The sequence below is a fragment of the Caenorhabditis remanei genome, chromosome II (genome assembly GCF_010183535.1).
Source record: "Caenorhabditis remanei strain PX506 chromosome II, whole genome shotgun sequence".
In the NCBI taxonomy this organism is placed as follows: Eukaryota; Metazoa; Nematoda; class Chromadorea; order Rhabditida; family Rhabditidae; genus Caenorhabditis; species Caenorhabditis remanei.
This window is the reverse complement of record NC_071329.1, coordinates 11557203-11560100: the sequence shown is the minus strand read 5'-3', so window position 1 is coordinate 11560100 and position 2898 is coordinate 11557203. Positions and strand designations below refer to the sequence as shown.

At 38.3% G+C, this 2898-nt stretch overlaps 1 protein-coding gene across 1 annotated transcript; it reads right to left on the bottom strand.

Moving 5' to 3' along the window:
- Positions 1-1745: 1745 nt before the first annotated feature.
- GCK72_006156 (uncharacterized protein) lies at positions 1746-2129 on the bottom strand (the record flags this gene model as incomplete). Its single annotated transcript, XM_003113472.2, has 2 exons — positions 1746-1955; positions 2007-2129. 2 exons carry the CDS (start codon positions 2127-2129, stop codon positions 1746-1748), a joined length of 333 nt encoding a protein of 110 aa, XP_003113520.2.
- Positions 2130-2898: the final 769 nt, after the last annotated feature.

Here is a 2898-nt window from a genome sequence, read left to right as displayed (position 1 = left end):
CATAATTTGCTTTCCCCGAATATTTCATCTTCGGTTTACCAATTGAAATATGGCATTCAATGTATAATCAGAGCTGACATTTTCAGTACGGAATCCATATAACTAATAATTCGAAGAATTCTAGAGAAGGCTAGAAATATTTGTGTTCATAAGCCACCTCCGAATCAAAGATAATCAAGTTTTAAGATGATATAATTGGGAATCTATTTAGGAACATCTTATAAATGCAGACTCCGCCCACTCGATTATCTCATTTCGGTTTTTGATCCAATTCATCAAACAACAAACTGACCTTTCTCTTTTTCAATTTTCCTCCCACTTCATTTTTCACTTCTGACACTCAAAAGCTCTCAATAATTCTCTAACTATCAATTCTCCATTTCTCTTTTTTCTTCTCCTTTTCTGGTAAAACCTCGTGTGCCATTCATGGATGGTTTGTGGCAATTATCCATCCAAAACGAGCATTACTTCCGAAGAGAGCACTCCTTATTTCCTCTCTTCTTCTTATATTTTCAACTTACCTCGGCTTGTGCTCTTCTATTTTCTTCTTCTCTTCTTTTCAGACGTCTTCATCTTTTCTTTTTTCTCTGAAGAGCCGAGAGCGTTAATTAAACGCCTCGGCAATCGACGCGACGGAAACGGACGACGTCAAAATAACATCTCATTTTCCATTTTCTTCTCTTTCATCATGCTGACGTGGCACACTTACTGGCTCCCAGTGACATCGGCGTCAAGTTACAACTAGAATATGTATGTGTTCCTAGGAAAAAGGATCCAAAAAGAGCTCGTCTCTTCTGAAAAGGGCAATAACTATCTATCAGGGGTCATCAGTAAAGAATAAAACTGAATGATGAGAGAATGTAAATTCAGACTCCTTCGTGTTAACTCAATTCACACTTATTCGTCATTCCTATGTCTATGTCTTACATGTTGCTCTTTTCATTCCTATTCCTCCTTTTTTCCTTTTTTTTCCATGTCGCATTTTCCTCTGACAAAGACGAAAAAGAAGAAAAAGGAGTCAAGTCTTCTGACGCCCCCCGCCGGGGTCCCTACCCCCATTCTTCACACTTTTTATCGATCGTCGTTTGAGTGAGCATATCCGGTTCTATGAGTCAGTCATGCTATTCAACTCTCGATGAATAGAACACCATATTTCATCTCTCGTTTTTCCTCTTCTCAAAATGCCAGGTGTGCTCTCATTCGAATCAAAACGGAAATTGAGAACTGACTCGAACGAGAGGAAGATTAGCTCATGAATATTCCATGATTCACTATGAAATTTGAAGGAAAATGCCCTAGAAGTTTCCTCTATCATTCTCGTCTACTTTGAATCACATCGCTATTCAAAAGTTCACTGAAATCATACTTATTTCTAGTTGAGAAAAGTTTTTAAAGTTTTGAATTCTTAGAAATATATTATTTATCGAAACGACATTCTCAGAAAACATTTCCTCAACGAAATAATATGTCTGCTCTATTGCTTTCTTACTCTGTTTTCTATTCAACTATTTTCCTACACGTATCTAGAAATGGCTGTTTCCACTTGCTCTGTTCAACTCTTTTTCCGAACACATTACCTGAAAATGTTCTCGCGTTCTTATTTCCGTTTCTTCAATACTTTCTTCTCGTGTCAACATTTTTTCTTTCAAATTTCAACAGATCTTTACTTCTGTTTAATAATACTTTATTTTGAAAAGATTGTCATGAGAACAAGGAAAAATCATCAATCAGAATTGTCATTTATCTTACTCTTTCTTCTGACCTTTCTTCTGACTTTTCGAGACTGTTGCCTTCTTGGCCTTCGGCTGGCCAGTCTTTGCAATCTTCTTTGACTTTGGAGCTGAGACATTGCCGAGCTTGTAGTCCTTTGGCTGTGCAGCGACGGCTCTCTTGGTCTTTCTGTCCAACAGATTGAACTTTGGGTTGACGATTGAGAGAAGACTGGCTTCATCGCGCTGAAAATTATTCCAATGAGAATTTTTTCAATTATTAAGAAAGAAACTTACTTTCTTGGCACCCTTCTTGGATCCAGATGTCGATGGCTGAGCTTCGGCTGGTTGTTGAGCTGGAACCGCAGTTGGAACGGCAGTCGAAGCCGATTTCTTCTTGTTGCTGCTTTTTGGGGCCATTGTGTCAATGATAATTACCTGAAATTACGAATTTTAATGGATAAGAAACAGTCAGTTAAACGCGAAATGAGAATGAAAAAATGAGAGAAATGGGGGCCAGAATTCGAATTTCCGTTGTTTCGCGGGTCGTCGCACTCATTCGAAAAACTCGTGTTGACACACGCTGTAGGAGACACAGAGTGACGATCAGCGACCCTTTGGGGCAAAAAATCGATAGATAGTTTTGGAGAGAGAGAGCAAAGAAGAGAGAGTATGTATATGGACGAGAGAAGTGAAAAATGGACAGTCAGTGTCTTGGAGACATGGGAAAACGACAAAATTGAAAGGAAGCAGATGGAAGAAGAAGGAGAAGGAGAAATGATAGTTGAAACAAAATAAGCGAATAGGAGGGAATGCGGACTGGCATTCGTAGAGAAGAGAGTATGGAAAACTGATTATGAGACAGACAAAGGGATAGAAGGATAGGATAGATACAGTATCCAACTGGGTATCAATTCTTCATCTCTAGCATATTCGGATTTCATTCTCTGATATCTTGCAACACCTGGTCACAAATCATCTGGTCATACCGATAATTTGTTTATCTTCGTGAAGATATTGTTTTGTGTTTCGTATTTTCTATCTGATAAAAGATGGTTAGAAGACGTCTTTCTTTCTTTTAATCATATCGATCCGGTCACAATTGCAGTTTAAATAGATGATTTCGTCAATAGGAAATCAGTAGTTCCTGGATTTTCACCTACTCACATAACTTCGATTTTAGGATTGG